This window comes from Petaurus breviceps, unplaced genomic scaffold (assembly GCF_028583685.1).
Source record: "Petaurus breviceps papuanus isolate PSGF00001 unplaced genomic scaffold, PetGlider_PUasm1.0 90845, whole genome shotgun sequence".
Classification (NCBI taxonomy): Eukaryota; Metazoa; Chordata; class Mammalia; order Diprotodontia; family Petauridae; genus Petaurus; species Petaurus breviceps.
Genome location: NW_027187359.1, coordinates 6,729,916 through 6,748,684, shown reverse-complemented (window position 1 = coordinate 6,748,684; position 18,769 = coordinate 6,729,916). Strand labels below are relative to the sequence as shown.

The 18,769-nt window shown below is 42.7% G+C and overlaps 1 protein-coding gene across 1 annotated transcript in view; it reads right to left on the bottom strand.

The window, feature by feature from the left end:
* Nucleotides 1-18,769, bottom strand: part of DRC1 (dynein regulatory complex subunit 1) — a 50,719-nt gene that overhangs the window by 471 nt on the left and 31,479 nt on the right. Inside the window, exons 9-16 of the mRNA XM_069072282.1 lie at nucleotides 14,074-14,208; nucleotides 13,095-13,327; nucleotides 11,394-11,518; nucleotides 7,162-7,251; nucleotides 5,935-6,021; nucleotides 4,430-4,599; nucleotides 3,026-3,175; nucleotides 2,090-2,192 (exon numbers count right to left, since the gene is read on the bottom strand). Of these exons, the coding sequence (XP_068928383.1) occupies nucleotides 2,090-2,192; nucleotides 3,026-3,175; nucleotides 4,430-4,599; nucleotides 5,935-6,021; nucleotides 7,162-7,251; nucleotides 11,394-11,518; nucleotides 13,095-13,327; nucleotides 14,074-14,208 (1,093 nt within the window). The remainder of the gene's footprint in view (nucleotides 1-2,089; nucleotides 2,193-3,025; nucleotides 3,176-4,429; nucleotides 4,600-5,934; nucleotides 6,022-7,161; nucleotides 7,252-11,393; nucleotides 11,519-13,094; nucleotides 13,328-14,073; nucleotides 14,209-18,769) is intronic.

The following is an 18,769-nucleotide window of genomic DNA, read 5'->3' as shown; positions in this document are numbered from 1 at the left end:
TTCACCCTGCCAAGGCTTTTTCTTTGGAAGACTACACTCCTTTAGCTTCAGTTAAATCAACTTGTAGATTCAGCAAATGGCAAAGTTGGGAACCTTCCTTTCTAGGGTGCTTATCCTACTTCCTCCCTCCCCTGCTCCTACTCCTTATAGGATGTGTTGGTGGAAAAATAATTCATACAGACCCCCAAATGTCTGACCAAGTATAGCTGGATTAACTCAACACTAACGTGACACTCCTAAGTTAGCAATGCCACTGTCACAGATGAAAGAGGGAAGACCAATGGAATGAAAGTCTGTTGTGAGCGGGAAAGGCTTCCCTTCCAAGGGTTTGGAGTTGGGGATTTAGGAAGTGTAATGGGAATGTAAATTTGGAAGATCTTCCCTGCCCCTAGGCTAAAGTGCACCTGGAGCCTGGGGTGGGAGGCTTGTTTTTCTGTAGATACTTTTTGATTGGCCAGTGAGTCCAAAAGGTTGTTACATTCTCTGAGCCAGGAGAAGGCTATATAAGCCCCGATGTGAGGCTTTGTTTTGGGGCTCACTTTGAGAAGTGTTCTGTGATTGATCAGATGAAACTCTGGAAAGCCGTTGTCCAGAGCCCCCCGGCTTTGAAACCCAGATGTTGTTTGGTATGGATGTAATGGTTGGACAGTTTGGAAATCTGTCTACTTGATCTGTTTCTGTCTTGATAATTCTGTCTGTATATCTGAAGTTCGGGGTGCTGACCTTTTTCCCCTGAACTAGGTAAACGATACATGTTTGACTGATTAAAGTAAGCTTGTTAACCCATTTTGAGTTGCTTTCCTTTATCAAAGCAGATCCAAAAACCTGTGGTGGCAGCAACCCTGGGGAGGCTTGGGGTGCTTGCTGCCACAGGAAGACATTGTGGCTGCTTCTTGGTTCAAGCACTGCCTGGGCAGTGAGAGCTGCCCAAGAATGTGCTGCCTCCAGAGATAGAGAGATCCCCTTCACTAGATATCTTCAGTGGATAGAGCACAAGCCCTGGAGTCAGGAAGATCTGAGTTCAAATTCAGCCTCAGACTCTAGCTGTGTGACCCTCACCAAGTAACTAAATCCTATTTGCCTCAGTTTCCTCATCTGTAAAATTAGTTGGAAAAGAAAATGGCAAGCCACTCCAGCATCTTTACCAAGACCCAACAGGGTCACAAAGAGTCAGATATGACACACAACTGAACCACAACAAGAGATGTTCAAACAGAGGCTACTTCTTAGGGATATTACAGACAGGACTCATGCTTTAGATAGGGGTTGGATGAGATGACCTCTGAGGTCTCTTCCCAGACCTGAGGGTCCTATGATTTTGTGTTGGTTTGGGCAACATCAGGGGACATCAATGTATAGAAATAGCTGGAGAGGTCAAGAATATGTGTTCCTGCCAAGCTTTTCCTTGGCAGCCTAGTAACCCTGGACTGGTTATTCTTCCAACCAGATCCAACCAGTATAGTATACTGTACTATACTACTAGCAAGAATGATTTTCCTCTGATGAAGAAAATCAAAAATCAAAACTGACATCAAAGGAGACAGCATCATCATCGCCAGCATTTATAAAGCGCTTTAAGGTTTGCAAAGCACATTCCATATGTGAGTTCATTGGATCTAACGGAATAGAATTTCATCTATTTTAAAAGGGAGAGGGGAAAGTCAATCAACTATTCCTTGGTCACCTACAAGTATCAGGCACTGTATTCCAGCACAGGGAAGACAAAAGAACAAAAAAACAGTCCCTGCCCTCAAGGAGTTTACATTCTATCTGGGGAAACAAAAAGTTCACGTATATATAAATAAGTACATACAAAATACATACAATCTACATGGGGGGGGAAACAGTGCCACCACATGGGGCAGGGAGGAGTAGATCAGGAAAGAACTCCTGTGGGAGGCGATGCTTGAGCCAACGGTGGGTCCAAGGGATTCAAGGAGTCTGAGAGAGTCCTGCGATTCTTATTCCACTGCTTCCAGGAACAAGGATGAATACTGTGTGGCTCCATCAGACCTCCAAACTTAGGCCACATCCTCAGACCAGTCATCTCCCCTTGGGGGCCCCCCTTCAGCCCTGTGCTCCCGCTTACCCTGGAATCAATGTACTGCTGTAGCAGCATCTGCAGCTCTGCGTTCTGCTGCTCAAGGAACTCGTTGTCACTCAGCAGCTTGGCCCGCTGGGTGAGGATGTAGCTTTTTCAATATAAAGGGAAAACCAGTTAATGGTCTGTTCAGCAGTTAAATGGAACACTAGGCTTGGATTCAGGAAGACCTGACTTCACATTCAGCCTCAGACACTTATTAGATGTGTGACTCTGGGCAAGTTACTTAATTTCTGTCTGCCTCAGTTTCCTCATCTGTAAAATGGAGATGATGATGATGCTAGCACCTCAGAATTGTTGGGAGGATCAAATGAGTTATATCTGTAAAGCACTTTGCAAAATTCAAAGCACTATATCAATCCTATCATTATTATTATTATTATTGTGCTATTGCTATTATTTTTTTGATTATCCCCAAATTCCTCTGTCCTCCAACATGGAGTCTGGTGGGCTTTATTTATTTATTTAATGGCTTTCAGACCATGAGAGGTGGAAGGTTCTACCTAGAGGTAGAATTTCATCTATTAATTACATAGGACGGCACTTTGAGGACCTCACTTGCTCGTGAAAGCCACAGACATCACCCAGCCGCCACCATTCAGACTCTCCTAAGTCAGCAAACTTCAAAGGCAAGTGACTATGGTCACTTGCAAGAAATCTGAAAGAAGAAACAAGAGAGCTGAACCAGATGCAATGAGAGGGAGCAAGTGCCACCTTCCATTGCCACCACCAGAGGCTCCCCTTCTCACTTACGTGCAGCATCTCCATCCAAAACCTCTGTCAGACTCAAGAGCCAGCACATGTGATGACCCCACTATCCATCTCTAGGGCTTAATTTCATTTTCTTCAACACTGGGCAGTGCTAAGGTGGAGGGAGATTCCTTCCTGCCCTACTGCTTCATTCCCCAAGGTGCATGTACTCACTAGTATTTCTGGAAGGCATCAATCAGAGCATCCCATAGCTTCTGTCTGGGGAGAGGGATGATATAACATAGGGCATCCCAATATTCTGAGTCCTTTGAGACGTCTCGTATCTCTCTGTGTGTCACCACTTTTAATGGCACTGGAGACTCCCTGAAGGATAAAGAGAACTGGTTCCCAAATATGCCCACCTCATAGTACCCAGATCCTGAGTAGTACCAAGCCCCTAGCCCTGCCCTGTACAGCAGGAAGTAAGATCCTTTTACTTCTTGCCCCCCCCCCCCAGCCTTCTCATTCAAGCACATTACTGTATAAGAAAAAAATGATGGGAGACAATGGGCATTTCTTGGAGAATGCTCCTAATTTTTCCTGGGTGTTAATGTGCTTTTTCTTTCTACAAATATATCGTCAGCATCCAGTCCACCAATTTGTTATTTTATTTAAACAACTTTTGCTGCTCATAGCCAAGGTGGCTGAACTGATTGCTAGAGCATCTTAGAGCTAAGGACCGCTGGCTGCCAGTGCTCCTGAAGGTTCTTTAGAGGTTGGCTGGGTCCACAGCCAGATGTTCATAACTAGCAAAAGGAAAAAGCAAGGAAGAGATTGCTGGCATACTTGAAACTGCCCACAGCGGTAGATGATTCCTCTCTCTTATTTGCAGAGATCATCTAGGGGATCTGTTAGCCACAAAGTGGGTAGAAATGGAGTTATAGGCATTCCTATAGACATTCCCTTTCATCCTCCATTTCCCTCTTCCTGGTAAAGTGCTGTTCATATTATTCTGACTCCTGAGACAATACATTCCTCCTCTACAGCACAGGATACACACTTCCAGGCATTAAAACCACCATTCCACCCTATTCTTAAAAAAAAAAAAAGGTTTATAAGAATTGCTCTGGGGGAGGCTAGGTGGTGCAGTGAGTAGAGCACCAGCCCTGAAGTCAGGAAGACCTGAATTCAAATCCAGCCTCAGACACTTAACACAAAAACTAGCCATGTGACCTTGGGCAAATCACTTAATCCCAATTGCCCCTCAAAAAAAAAGAGCAAAAGAAAAAATTTAAAGAATTGCTCTGGCCCTACCCTTGAATCCTTTTACCCTTTCAACATCTATCACTAAATCTTGATTAGTGCAAACAACAAATCCCCTGAAGTAACCTCATTCTTAGAATTTTCGTTACATATTTCCATTGGAATGGAATCAATTAGCTCATTTTATATGTAATTTTGAATAACAGAAGCTCAAACATACAGATTTGAATAATGCAACCACTTGACAGGATTCATTGTTCATGCTAACCAGGAACAGGACTGTATCCAGATTTTCTACTCAGGGCATGTGCTTGAACTTCCAATTACAACCCAGCTAAGCTACTTTTCACCCTACTTCCAAGCACCTGAGCTCACCTGAGTTTCTGCTGACTAATAACATAAGCCTCCAGGGCCTTGAGAACATCGTTAGGATGAATGAGGGCTGTATGGAGAAGGTTCTGTGGGTCTTGACAGCCTTTGGAGACACAGCTCTCCTTTTTGATGCCTCCTTCAGGCTCTACCTCTGGAGGCAAGCCCTCGTGGCTCTGTAGATAACACGACACAAAACACCAAAGGGAAGGTGGGATGTTATCACAACGGGAAAGAAGAAGGGCTATGGAAAGGAAGAAATAACAAGAGTGAGAGAAGAGAGGAGAAAGACTGTAGAGAGGAAGGCTGAAAGAGAGGGAAGAGGAGGTTGGAGGGAGGGAAGGATGTGCCTGTTAAATGTCAACTAGATAAACAAACTACATAAAGACACACTCATAATGTGTCAGCTATTTTTACAGCTTCACTGAAGGTGGCTTATGTGGTCTTTTTGATCACACCTCCTCACAAGTTACATTCAACCTGGGCCTCTAACATGTACGTATATGGCTTACCTCCATCCTGAAAAAGTCAAGCACCTAAAACAACTACTTATGGATCCTGGACCAAATCTACTTTCACAAATTCCTCCAGAACCCCTCCTCTGAGCCCCTGGAAACCCCACAGGTTGCCAAAGCAACACTTCACTTTTCAATCAATGAAGGCCATGTTGAACTTACCCAGATCCCCGTCTTATCAGCTAAAAGACATGCAGTCAGTCTTATTGGCTGAGTGAAAAAAACGATGACTAATCTTGGCTCTAATCCTCTACTGATACTAATGGACTTGTTCTTTTTTTAACCAAGGCCAGTGATAACTAATAGGTTCTACCCAGGACTAAGTGGCAGCCCAACCCCCTCTAGGCTGTCCTGCCTTTTCTGGCAACTACTGGCTATGAAGAGACCCATCTACAGTAGCAATCAGTTGGCCCAATAATGTTTTGAGGCACAATTAGTTTCTTATATCTGGGTCCTTCCACATTAGAACCTTTTTTAGAAAAAAATAATTGAAAGGTTTTTCAATGCACCTCTTTGAAACTACATATTGGGCTGTTTGACTATATATATGTGTGTGAATACATGCATATGTATATGTATATACATGTGTATACACACACACACACACATAAAAATCACATCGCCTCCCTTCAAAAGAATGGTTATAGGACAAAGAGACTGAGAACTAGAGGAGGCCAAGACATTTAATGCGGAAGACAAAACAATGAGTTTTAAACCAAGTTCCACCATTCACTAGTAATGGCACTGTGACCCAGGCATATTTTGCAGACGGAACTTGGATCTGTCCTCCTGTAGAATGAGAACAGTACCTGGTCGGAGATACTGTAGACATTAATCACTAAAGAAAAGCTAACTCCTTCAAAAAAAAAGTGAGAGAGAAATGACTACATTTTCTGCTTAGCTTAACAATCTGTTGATGGAATATAGACCAGACCAAATCCACATCCTCCCGGCAGAGACCACAGACCATTCCCCTTGTTTTCTGTTTCATCTTACCTGGAAAGAGGATGCCCTCCTGGCTCGAAATTCTAGGAAGAATTGAACCAGTGTATAAACATCATCTTCATTTTCGATCCCAAGGGCCTGAAGGGAAATAGAGCCAAAGAGCTGCTGGAGAGTCCTGTCCAGATGCCAAGGAATACTAGTCTACTACCTCAATGCAAAGTTCAAATCTTCCTCACATAAGCTGCCAAGCTCTACCTGAAACCCCACAGTAGTAAGTGGCACTAGGAGAGGACACAGTCTCTTCTTTCAAGGAATGCACCAGGCCAGTTGGGATTAATTGTAATAACATAATACGAGACATAAAAATCTCTGTGAAAAACATAAAGACCTATGTAATCAACATTAGCACTTCAAAAATTGAGTGAGCTTGGGAAGGATAAAGGATGACGTGAGACAAAAAGAAGAAAGTGTCCAGAGGCCATAGAGCATAGTAGATAGGAAGAATGGACTTTGGGTCAGAAGACCTAGGATCCAGTTGTGCTCCACTGCTAAGTGGCTATTCAACCCTGGGTCTCACCTCTGTGCCTCAAGCTGCTTCATTCATGAAGTAAAAGGGGGGGAAGAGGTAAATGAGATGCTCTCTAAGGTCCCTTCCAGATTTAACACTCTATGAAATTCATTATTCCTGGAGTAACTAGAGATGGGCAATGCTATTCTGGAACTCAAGGGGAGAGGCAAATCTAGAACAGAATTTCAGAGGATATCACGTAGTGGCCATTGTTGCCCTCTTCCAGGATCAGAGTACTAGCCCAAATTACCTCTGGACACTCTGTCCTACTGGGGGACCTGCCCTCCTGGCTTTATGGATGCCAAGGGCAACATGGACCCAGTCCCTAATGGACAAAGACAGCTAGCTGGGCTGGGCCAGCAAGATGTTCCTGAAGGACTACAATGACCAACAAGGAGAGAGGTTACAACATGCAACTGTGAGTCAGTCTAAAGGAATGTATCTGGAGTGGGGAGAAGAAGCTATGGAATCAGAAATACCACAAAGACTATTAGAGATTGGGGGAGTTTTAGGGTTGTTTGGGTCATTTAGTTGAGTGCATGGGGAATAAAGGAGAAAGATACATTGGGAAACCCTGGGAAGTCCCTGTACCCAGCCCTAACTACTCTAGGGGCTAACAGGAGTGTCCAAAAGGACATAGTATGTTCCTTTGTTTTGGTTTTGGCTTCTAGCTTTTCTCATTAAATTCTCAAGAACGCCTCAGGACTCACAGCAAAGATGGAGTCTAGCTTCAGTAGACAGCTTTCATTCCTCTCGAGGGGATGGAGAAGGCTCAGCAATTTACTCTCTATCAGAAAACCCTGTGGGAAGAAAAATAAAAGCAGATCTGAACATCTGAGGCCAGTTTTATTGTCAAAAACCAGGCTCTGGTCACCTCCACCTAAAAGGCGAGGCAAGTTTCCATGAAGCTGAACCCTTTGAGAGAGGACTCAGGGAAGCAGAACGCCTGGAAGCAGCCCAGTGCCTTTGGCCTGTCTACAGAGCGGTATGCAGGCACACCTCTATGGGAGCACACGGATGCCCGTCACTATGCGGCACAATCAAGGCCACACAGACAGCTTACAGAGGTAGCCGGGCTGGGAAAGAGGGCTCTTTGGAAGATGACTTAGGAGTAAGAAGGAGATCCCATGCCAGCTCCTCACTCTCATGACTAATGGCAGTTTGCCCCAGCAGTAGCGAGGGATTAAAATAACAGAAGCTGGAGCTCAATCAAAAGAAAATCAATGTACATGCTTTTCTGGGCTAGGGAACTGAAAACTCTCGACCCTTGCTCCAATTCATGAAGCCAACTTTGTTCTTTGAATAGTCAACACTCAAAGCCCTGTGTGCCAAGCAAGAAAAACTCCATGCCACGTAGTAGTTGTGCTGAACTTCAGATCTGATTAAACTCAGTGCGTGCTTTACTCTTTCTTTTGTTTACTCTACTCCAAGGCATAAACCACCACCACCACCACCTCCCTGGAACAATCCTTTGCTGGCTCAGCCTCCATATCACATTTCCTAACTAAAGGGGTCCCCAAGGCTTTGTCCTGGGCCATCTCTTCTTTTCTCTCTATACCCTCTCACTTAGTGATCTCATCAGCTCCTATGCACTGGTTTTGCTATCACCTCTTATGGGGATGATTCCCAGATCTTTATATCCTACCCTGATCTCTCCCCTTTGCTGTTTCCAAGCTCTCCCTCTACTATTATCATTTAGTAACCTCTTCTCCTTTGAGGATCATTCAGTTTATCCAATTCATACAATCAAGGGTCCAGTAGCTGTGGTCTACTGACCTCCAGGACACTCCTACCTTCCTTCCTTCATGAGTTTTGTGCCTGGTACACCATCTTTCTCTCCTCTCCAACTTCTGCCTTCATAGTAGGGGATTTCAAGATATAAACTGATGATATTCTTTCTAATACTGTTCTCCATCCTCACTGTGACCTCTTATCCTTCTATCCCTCAGTTCTTTTCCACAATGTCATCCCTGCACTGGCTACACTCTCTTCCCTTTCCCATCTTGATCCCTTGGCAAACCAGTTCAACTCTACATCATCTTCTTCTCCCAAATCCTTTGTCCATTTTATCCTGTTGAAGATTTCTCTGTGCCAAAACCCAGACTTTGCTTCTATTCATTTGTTGCTGAAAGAAGCTAGGGCAAATCACAAAACCAGACCAAATGGGCCCATTACAAAGTAAGGTCACACGATTGCAAATAAGCCCTCACTGCAGCAAAGCAATCCTTTGCCAGCTCCCTAACCAAATCACAGTGGCTTTTCCCAGACCTTTTCATCTCTCCTCTAACTTCCCACAGCTACCCTCCCCTTGCCCTCTCAGCTGAGAAGCCTGCCTCATATTTCACTAATAAAATTGAGGCCATCGGCAGAGAGCTCCCTCTTCTCCCCTGTTCCTCATCTCACATTACTCATATGCGTTCTGCCACTATCTTCACTCATTTCCCATGAAGAGGTAGCCCTTCTCCTTGCCGAGGCAAATCCATATATATGCTCCCTTGATCCCATTCCATCCTGTCTTCTCCAGAAGATTGCTCTCTCCATCCTCCTTTCTCTCTAATTTTCAATCATTTCCTGTCTGCTGGTGCTTCCAGTCACTCTGATCTATATCTTGCCACTGGACCCAGATGGCTCTGGAGGAGAAAGTCAGGCTGGTGACTTTGCACAGCCCTTCCTCACTGAAATCCAATTTGCTTACAAGTCATGTCATCATCTCCCTGATGTCAAGAACAAAGGACAAACCATAAAACCACAACCATGACCACAAACATATTCGCATGAAGAAAATATATCTCCATCCCACCAAAGCCTTCACTTGATCTGTCATCCCTGTTAGCTATTGCACCCTATCCCTCCTCCCTTTGGTTGGTTAAACTTGAGGTTTTCTATAACAGGTGCCTCTATTTCATTTCCTCTCAGTTAATTATCTTCTTAATTCTGTACCGTCTCGCTTCTGACCTCATCATTCAACTGGAATTGCTCTCTCCACAGTTACTAATGACCTCTTAATTGCCAAACCTAACGGCCTTTTCTCAAACCTCATGCTTCTAGACTTCTCTGAAACCTTCAGCACTCTCTTCTTTATGTTCTTTTCTCTACAGGTTTTCATTAACACTTCTCTCTACTGTTTCTCCTCCTCACTGCTCCTTCTTTGTCTCCATTGTTGGACCTCCATCCCTGACACACAGTAGGTGTTTAATAAATGCTGGCTATCTGACTCCCTTGAACTTCGGTCTTCTCATCACCAACTTCCCACTTTTGAAATGTCCACATTTCAAACCTTTGCCATAAAGCATCTCCAACCCAACAGGTCCAAAACAGAACTCATTGTTGTTTCCCCCAAATATGCCTTTCTTCCAGACTTCTCTATTTCTGTCGAGAGAATCATCAGTCTCCAAGGTTAATATTAACCTCGCAGTCATCCTTAAGTTCTCATTCACTCTCACCTCACATAGCCAATCGGTTGCCAAATCGTGTTGTTCCGATCTCTACAACTCCTTTCCCATCCAGCCCCTTCTCTCCACTCCAGCTGCTACCACCTTGGTCCTGGCTCTCTCCTCACCTCTTTTTGCCTTTACTATTACAATGGCATTCTAATTGGCCTCCCTACCTTGTTTCTCTGCCTCCCAGTCCATCCTTCAAACATGTGCCAAAGTAACATTCACTAAGTATGGATCAGATCATGGCACTCCCCTAACTCAATAAACTCCAGTGGTCCTCCATCGCCTCTAGGATCAAACAGAAACTTTTCTGTTTGGCTTTTAAAACCTTTCACAGCCTGGCCTTAATCTCCCTTTCCATCCTCCTTATATATCACTCCCTTTCATTTATTCTGCACTCCAGCCAAATGGGCCTTCTCTCTCCACACACAGGACTCCAACTCCCATCTCCATGACTTAACACTAACCATTCCTCCCATGTCTAGAATGCCTTCCCTCTTTCCCTCTTATCTTCATTCCTCTCCAGGCTGCACTCCTGCCTTTCTCTCCTCTGGATTTTTCTCTATAATGCCCCTGCACAAGGTTCCTCTTTATTTCTACCCATCCCCTTTCCCATTTCCTTTTATGTGTTGTACTCATTCCTCCTTTAGAATGCAAGCTTCTTGGGGGCAGGGACTATCTGTTTATATTTGTATTTCCAGTGCTTAGCACATGGCATGGCACATAATGCTCGTTGACTTGTAGACCTCTGCCTCACAGATTCCCTCCCTTCTTCAGAATGCAGTGATAGCACATTCTACATCTTCTAAATGAAGCTTTTTCTATTCTCCCAACTGCTAGTTCCCTCCCTTCCTTTTATTTAATCATTTTGTCTTTATTCTGTATATGCTCAAATCAGGCCATGTTGTGCCATTTCCCTGCCCCCCCCTCCCCCATAGAAAGTAAGCTCCTTGAAGGCAGGGTCTGTTTCATTTTTTTGTCTTTGTACCCTTAGTACCTAACACAGAACCTAGTGCATGGGGGAAGCTTAAAAAATGCTTGCTGATTGATCGACTCTATGAAATATAGGTACAACACAACCTACAAAACTGCCAGCTCAGGAGCGTCCAGCAGTGGCACACAGCTTTGTAGCGGTCAGAGCCATGGTGGTTCCTGTTACTGCCATTTCCTCTCAGAAACAGCCATAGCTTCTTGGGGAATTGACTCCAGACCTGGACTGTACTTCTGTAGGTCACTAAGCAGGCAATATTTGCCAGCTTGGCTGTAGATGACCCAGAGCCTTTCCATAAACTTGCTTTGTGGGTCAGTAGTCTTTATAGCCCCATTTGGTTTGGCTGGGTAGCAAAGGTAATTCCAGATCCCCCTGCCAGACCATTTCAGGTCTAGCAAGAGATGGGAAAAGTCACAAATACCGAGAGAAAAACAAAAAATCTTACTCCTTTCTAAGCAGGTCCTCCCTTGTATCTATCATATGCTCAGAACAAGTTCCCCAAGGCTGAACTCACCGACTCGTCACACATAATCTCCAGTATTATTTTGACAGTCTTTGCAGATAAATGTTTTGGCAGGGACAGTCTGGGCTTTTGTTCTTTCAAGCTTGATTTTTGGCTTTCATCTCCTTCCTCCTCTTCTTCAGTAAAAGAGAATTAAAAGTAGATGAGAACAAGAGAAAGAGGGGGGACAGAGAATTTTGCCTTTTTTTGGCAAATCAACTTTTGCAAACTGTGAGAAAGCACCATCATCTTCTTATATTAATATTATAATGGTGGTGGTGGTAGTGGTGGTGGTGATGATGGTGATGATGATGATGGTGATGATGATGATGATGATGATGACAATGACTGACATTTATGTAGACCTTCAAGGTTTGCAAAATGTTCTACACCCAGAAGCGTGCTAGTGCCAGCTCATAGAAAAAAATTGTTAAATTTTCAGTGTGGGCATTTATACCTCAGAAGTCATCAAATGCAACAAATTAGGGCTTGATTCACTGCTTTATTTATTGTCTAGACTTAAGAAAGCATAGCAAAAACATTAATAATGTGGATTAAACTTTAAAATGCATCAGGAATACATTTTTTCCCTCAGAGGACTGGTTATTCAACCAGAACACTCCTGTTTATACCCATTGTCTTATCTGAACCTCACAAAAACCCAATGAGGTAGATTAACTACAGACGTTAGCACCCCCATTTTACAGAGGGGGAAACTGAGGCTTTAAAGACCAAGTGACTGGTTCTAGAGTCAGAGGACTTGGGGTTCAAATGCCTCCTCTGACACATCAATCAGTCAGTCAGTTAATAAACATTTACTGAGTGCTTCCTATGTGCCAGGCACTATGTTAAGTTCTGGGAATACCTACTACATGTGTGACCTGGGCAAGCGATTTAGCCTCAATGATCCATAGTCTCCTACATCTATAAAGGGGAGGGTTTAGTTGAATAACCTATGAAGTCCTTTCTGGGTCTAAATCTATGTCTCTGTGATCCATGCTTATGCTGGTCAAATTTAAACTCAAATCTTCCTGACTCTAGTCTAGAACTCTCTCTTGCTATACTTTGCCACTTCAACTGGAGGAAGAGGTCTTGGGATGATGAGAGACAGACAGAAGGACAGAGAAAGAGGGAGAGAGAGAGAAAGAGAGAGAAAAAGAGACAGTGGGGAACACAATCAGGACAGCTTTAAAGCTATGTTGAATTTATTAATTTTTAAATTAAATTTTTTTAAAAAAATTTTGTCTTTGTATCCTTAATACCTAGCACAGAGCCTAGCAAGACTTTTTAGAAGACTTTTTAAAAATAAAAGCTATATGTAATAGAAATGTATGGTTTCACACATAATCCTCTATTTCTTTGTATATGGAACTGGTCGTGTTTGTTGGTATGTAAAGTTCAGAACAATAAAAAAAGAAAAACATTTGTTTAAAAAAAATACACTACAGAGAAAAAGCCTTGTTTTTTTGTCAGACCTTTGATTTTCACTGATGTAGAGAATTCCATTTAAGGAATACCCTCTAGCAGCACAGACAGGAGCCTGCTCTGTGACTTGGAGTCCTAAAGTGTTGTCCAGGGAACTGAGAAGTTAAGTGACTGACCCAGGATTACACAGCAAGATTGAACTCCCTGCCCCTGAGGGCTGGCTCTCCATCCTGCAGGATCCCACACAGAGAGAGCAGCAGATGGGAGTTAATACAGTTTCTGACTTACCTACCATCAGCAGCAGTTCATGGATTAACTCTGTAGCTGACTTCTTCTTGAAAAGGGAAATAGGCCCCACATTCTTCATGAACCAGTAGTCAGGTCTGTTCCAGGGAAGCCCCAGCTGCTGTTCCTGGATGATTCTGTCTGCATCAAGGGCTCTGTCCATTAAAACCTTTGCTTCATCCTCATTAATTATCCAAACCTCCTGAAACTGCTTGTCATTGATAATTGCAAAATGCCTGTGAAGGGATAACCATGAAACATGTCAGGCAGACCCAGGGGCAGAGGTGTTCTGGTAAATGTTTAACAATTGGCTGGGGGGGGGGGGGTGGAGCAGGAGAAATGTATGAAACACACATTTTTAGGTTTAATCTGCCTTACTAATATTGTCTCCATTACTTTCTTAAGTCTAGACTAGGGGTGGGGAACCTATGGCCTCTACGTTGTATGTGGGCCTTCTAGGTCCTTGGGTACGGTCTTTTAACTGAGTCCAAGATTTACAGAACAAATCCTTTTATTAAGGGAATTTGTTCTGTGAAGTTTGGATTCAGTCAAAGGGACGCACTTGAGGACCTCGAGGGCCACATGGGACCTCGAGGCTGCAGGTTCCCCACCAAGTGGACAATCAAGAAAACAACAAATCAAGCCTTGGTTTTTATTCTGCTGCTTTCTGAGATGTGAAGCCTCAAAAAGAAAATTTAACAATCGGTTTTCAATGTTGTGAGCGGATTCTAGAGCATCCCTATACAATGGGCACTGGCTGTAACCATGGTGATCCCTAAATCAGTCAGCTCCTCGTTTGTTAAATGCTAACCTGCTCCCTAAGAAGGGGGACAGTCCCACTGGAGGAAAAACAGAGGGTTCAGAATTCTTACATGACCTCCTAAAAATCTAGTTCAATCCAAGATTGCTGAGTTGAAGAAAGACTTGCAACCACCCCCATCTCTCCAGGACCCCCCTCCTCCCATGAGAGCCCAAAAAGTACCGCATAGTTTTCTGCAGATCTCTGAACTGCATCACGATACGCTTGTAGTCTGCAGTCAGGGTTATGTTGTCCTCATTATATTGCTTTATCTGCTTTGCCATTTTCATTCTCAAGTTGTTCAGAACATCATGCAATCTGCCCAAGAGGAGAAAGAGAGGAGTTTGGAGGAAATGCAGAGACACAATTCAAATCCTTGTCCTGCGTGAGCTGGAAGTGGGCAGGAAAATGGACAGAGGGAGAATTTGAACCCTGATCCTCTCTGAAAGCATCTCCTAGGAATAAAAAGATGTCTCCTCGGCTCCTTTCAGTTTAAATTATTCAAATCTAGGATCTAGCCTCTGCTCTAATAAAAGTGAAACTGTCCTTGTTCTCAAGGAGCTTACCTCCTACTGGAAGGATGGTAGGGAGCAGAGAACAGTGGAAACTGCCCTGAATGTCATTTACTACCTTTTAGTACTACATTTACTACATCATTTACTACACTGGGCAAGTCACACTCCCCACAATGGCTATTCCAAACCTTCTCTTCTCTCTTCAGCCCCATCCCAACCTTCACAGCTGAGGACCTCCCCTCATACTACACTGAGAAAACAGAGGCCACTCACTATTAAATTCCTCTCACCTATCACCATCACTTCTGATTCTCCCTGTCTTTACACCTCATCATCCCTGAACATATTCCCTTACTCTCTACTCCTTTATCCCAACAGCGGATGAAAAGGTGACCCTTCTCACCAAGGCCAATCCCTTCTACATATACCTTTGATTCTATCCCCTTATATAGTCTCCAGCAAATTATCCCCTTAATCATTCTCCTATTATCTTCAGTCTCTATTAGCTACTTATGTTCCCCCTCAAGTGTATTTCTCTTCCCCTCTCATTTCATTCGTTTGTTGTTTCTTAAATTTTTTTTTAATTTTATGGGGTGGCTAGGTGGCACAGTGAATAGAGCACTGGCCCTGGAGTCAGGAGGACCTGAGTTCAAATCCAGCCCTACCTTTCCACCCTCCAAAAAAAAAGCAAAAAAAATTTTTTTTAATTTATTTTACACTTAAATACAAAATGAAAATAGAAAAAAAACATTTCCATATACACAGCAGAACATGAGAGGATTCAATATAAAGCAATAAATTTCCATTTCACAAAAACCTATGTAATAAATCCTATAAGTTGTTTTCAAAGCAACCCAGTTTTTCTGTGTTTCCTTCTAGGGTTTCTTTTGTTCTCTGTTCTGTCCTTTTTTTCCCCTTTCCCCCATCTCCTCCACCCTAGAGAAGGCTATAATTAAAGGTGAATATATAATATGTATGATATACATATATATCTCTATATCTATAAACATGCACATTATGTGTACATAAACATATTATTTGTCATTTCTTTCTCTGGTGGTGGATAGCATCTTCCTCCATAGGTCCAAGTCTTTCCTTCTTTTTCTAAATCAACCATATCATCATTTCTTTTATCACAGCAGTATTCCATCACAATAATATACCACAGTTTATTTAGCTACTCCCCAATTGAAAAGCATCTATCATTTTAGTCAATCTGATAGGGGTAAGATTATAAAGTTAATTTAATCTGCATTTCTTTGGTCAATAATCATTTAGAGCATTTTCTCTTATAATTACATATACTCTTGATTTCTTCATCAAAAACAGCCTTCTCATATCCTTTGATCATTCATCGATTGGACATTCTTTTAAAAAAAGAGTTTTTCTTGATGTCTTTGTTTTTTACATCACTATAGTTTCTTCCAGCATCCCTTCCCTCCCCCAGCTCCATCTCATAAAACAGTGTTTTCAAATACAAAAAAAGACAAAAGAAAAGAAAAAGGGATATGAACAGTACATTGAAAAAAATGTGAAAATATGTGCAACGTACAACACTTTACCACCCACCTCTGCAAAGGGGTGGAGTCAGGGTGTCTTTTCATAACTTTTCAAGCTATGTTTGTCCTTTATAACATAATACCCTTGCAACATTCATTTTCAATCCTTTTTGTGGCTGTTCTTTCCATGCACGTTGTTGTACTCATTGTATATACTACTTTCTTGGTTCTTCTAACATCACCCTACATCAGTTCATAGAGTTCTTTCCATTCTTTTCTATTTTCATCACAGTTATCATTTCTTAAGACACAGTAATACCATTCTTCTTTTAGGATCATTGAAACAAAACAGAACCATTTGAAGGACATCTATCTCATGAGACTTCCTCTGTGACCCTAGATAAAGATAGGGTTCTGAGAGGACATATCATGTATATGTAATATACATATATATGTAATCTGCAGATATGCATATCTCCACATTAGAGTGTAAAAGTTTTGTGTTTCTTCTTATGTTTCCCTTAACTTCTGTGCATGAGCTTTAAAGTTTCTCTGCAGTTCTGGTTTTTTCGTCAAAAATGCTTGGAAGTAGGTGGAGTCAAGATGGCGGAGTAGAAACATGACCTCCCCACTGCTCCAGCTTCCACCTTCCCCAATTCATGTAAAAGGAACCTCTGAACAAACTTTGGAGCTACAGAACCTACAAAATGACAGAGAGAAGCTAACCTCCCGCTGAGGACAGCCTGCCAGGCTCGCAGGAATCAGCCAGTGCAGTGATCTGGGAGCCAAGCCCAGCTCCACTCCGAGGTTTTAGTGCCAGGGTGGACCTGACCAGCCCCCAGCCAGAGGGACTCCAGATCACCAGCAGCTGTGGCGTTCCAGAATTATCAACACATAGATGCTGAGGACAAAGTGAGAGGTCAGTGCAGTGTGGACTTTGGGACCCAGTAGTTGGGAGTGCGTGGCTTTTGCCCCTGGGGCAAGAAGCCTGAGATGCTGGCACAGCCAGCCAGTGCCACATGGCAGCTTCAGCTCCTGGCCTGCAGAGTGTAGGGGGACCAAGCACCAGTCTGAGGGGTAATTGCTCTTGCTTTAACCTGCTTGGATCTGAATTGCAGTCTAGAGTGGAGGTCCTGGGGTATGTGTCCAGCTTGCCAGAGCATGTGAAGACCTCAGAGAGGGCACCCATCTTATACCTCTGGCAGCTTAGAAAACCCCAGCGTTTAGGACAGAAACTCCCCCGTCTAGTGGCAGAGTCTTACTGTGGCAAAAAGCCCAGGGGTCAAGTGACTGAGGGGTGACATGACCAGGCAAAGGAAGCAAAGCGGACAGAAGAATCCAATATTAGATTCCTATTTTGGGGCAAAAAGGATCAAAGCATGCAACAGGAGGAAGACAGTGAAGTCAGAACTCCTGCACCAAAAGCTTCAAAGGAAAATACAAGCTGGTTACAGGCCATAGAGGACCTTAAGAAGCAGATAAGAGAAGTGGAGGAAAAATTGGGAAGAGAAATGAGAACAATGCAAGAAAATTATGAAATGAGAGTCAACAGCCTGACTGAGGAAAATAACACCTTAAAAAATAGACTAGCTCAAATGGCAAAAGAGGCTCAAAAAAGCAATGAGGAGAAGAATGCCTTAAAAAGCCAAATTTGCCAGATGGAAAAAGAATCTCAAAAGCTCACTGAGGAAAATCATTGCTTCAGAATTAGATTGGAGCAAATGGAAGTTAATGACTTTATGAGAAATCAAGATGCTGTTAAACAGACCCAAACAAATAAAATAATAGAAGGCAATGTGAAATATCTCATGGGAAAAACCACTGACTTGGAAAAAAGATCCAGGAGAGATAATTTAAAAATTATTGAACTACATGAAAGCCATGATCAAAGAAAGAACCTAGAAATCATCCTCCAAGAAATTCTCAAGGAAAACTACCCTGATGTTTTAGAACCAGAGGGCAAAATAGAGTTTGAAAGAATCCACCAATTACCTCCTGAAAAAGATCTCAAAAAGAAAACTCCTAGGAATATTATAGCCAGGTTCCAGAATTCCCAGATCAAGGAGAGAATATTACAAGCAGCCAGGAAGAAACAATTTGAATATTGTGGAAACACAATCAGGATAACTCAGGATCTGGCAGCTTCTACATTGAGGGATCAAAGGGCTTGGAATATGATATTCTGGAGGGCAAAGGAGCTGGAATTAAAACCAAGAATCACCTACCCAGCAAAACTGAGTATCATGTTTCAGGGGAAAATACTGTCATTCAATGGAACAGAAGACTTTCAAGCATTCTTGATGAAAAAACCAGAGTTGAATAGAAAATTTGACATTCAGATACAAGAAGCAAGAGGAGCATGAGAAGGTAAACAGGGAAAAGAAATCATAAGGAACTTATCAAAGTTGAACTATTAACATTCCTACATGGAAAAACAATAATTATAACTGATGAAACTTTTCTCAATATGAAAATAGTTGAAGGGAATAGAAATATATATGTCTATAATGGAGGGTATATGGGTGTATGAATACATATGTGAATGTGTGTATATATGTTTACATGTATACATAGATAGAGGGCACAGGATCAATTTAATAGGAAGGGATGATACTTAAAAGGTGAAATTAAGAAGTGAGAGAGGAATATAGTGAGAGGAGAAGGAGAGAGACAGAACAGGGTAAACTATCTCATATAGAAGAGGCAAGGGAAAATGGTAACAATGGAGAGGAACAATAGGAAGGCAAAAAGGAATGGGTCAACCTTATTCTCATTGAATTTGGCTTGGGGAGGGAGTGAAATACACACTAAATAGGGTATCTCACCCTACAGGAGAGTAGGGGGGAAGGGGATGAGGGGGGGGGG